The sequence below is a fragment of the Anopheles cruzii genome, unplaced genomic scaffold (assembly GCF_943734635.1).
Source record: "Anopheles cruzii unplaced genomic scaffold, idAnoCruzAS_RS32_06 scaffold05019_ctg1, whole genome shotgun sequence".
Lineage (NCBI taxonomy): Eukaryota > Metazoa > Arthropoda > Insecta > Diptera > Culicidae > Anopheles > Anopheles cruzii.
The window spans coordinates 1-1,123 of record NW_026458604.1 but is presented as its reverse complement, the minus strand read 5'-3'; the positions used below and the strand labels follow the sequence as shown (position 1 = coordinate 1,123).

The 1,123-nt window shown below is 46.7% G+C and overlaps 1 protein-coding gene across 1 annotated transcript; it reads left to right on the top strand.

The window, feature by feature from the left end:
• Positions 1-42: 42 nt before the first annotated feature.
• On the top strand, positions 43-1,119 carry LOC128277250 (fatty acid synthase-like; the record flags this gene model as incomplete). Its single annotated transcript, XM_053015693.1, has 1 exon — positions 43-1,119. A coding segment is annotated over one exon (1,077 nt), but the record flags the coding sequence as incomplete, so codon positions are not given.
• Positions 1,120-1,123: the final 4 nt, after the last annotated feature.

The following is a 1,123-nucleotide window of genomic DNA, read 5'->3' as shown; positions in this document are numbered from 1 at the left end:
GCCACCGTGTAGTAGGGCATTCCATTGTCGTAGTTAAGCCAGTTCTTGAGAGCTACAAGTTTGTTCCATTTTATCCTCAGCATACTCTTCAACCAGCCGATGCAGCATCTGTAATCATCCAAACTATTCTCGAAAATCAACCCACACTGCTCTTTACGGTCACGGAGGTGCACTCACCAACACGATCGCCGATACTTTCGCTTTTCGGAGATGCCATAGGAGATCTTCCTTTGGTAAAGGCATATCTTACGCTTCTCTCCGGCACGAAACCTGAGCCGATACCGAACGTCACCATCTCAGAGGACAAGCTCATGAAGCAACGAAATGTGCTGCTACTGATTTGCGAAAATCTCTTTGCGGATGATGAATTCATATCGGATGCCATCAACTGTCTTTCGGAACAGGGTTTCATTCTTCTGCGTGAAACTCTTGGGAACAGCATTAAGGAAGGGCATCGTCGGCTGCAGCTTGTAAACACTTTGCCCCTGGAAAATGAAATATTCATGCTATTCCAACAGAAAAAGTCCACGATGAATACGTCTGCCGATGCACACGTTATCAAAGTTTCTACCGAAGATCCAACGATTCCCTGGTTGCTGGAACTAAAGCAGGAAGTCAAAACTAAGCCAATTATTCTCTACGCTCAGGGTGATGCTATGTCGGGAATCATTGGTCTTGTTAACTGCATCCGCAAGGAACCCAATGTGCAAAACGTCTCCTGCTTTTTCATCGACGATCCTACGGCGCCTTCCTTCGATCCAACCGTTGAATTCTACAAAGAACAAATTGACCTCGGGCTGGCCATCAACGTATATCGCAACGGACAATGGGGTTCTTATCGCCATTTCAAACTATCCGAGGACATGCAACATCAACCAACGGCTAAACACTGTTTTGCTAACTGCGTCAAGCCTGGCGATCTCTCGTCCTTCGCATGGATGACCGGTCCGCTTAGCGAACGCCCAGCATCGAGCCCATTAGTTAAGGTGGTATACAGTTCTATTAACTTCAAGGATGTCATGCTTGCAACGGGACGACTCTCGATTGAAACATTTAGCACCAACAGATTAGAGCAAGAGTGTATTTTAGGATTCGAGTACTCCGGAGTCACCACGACAGGAAA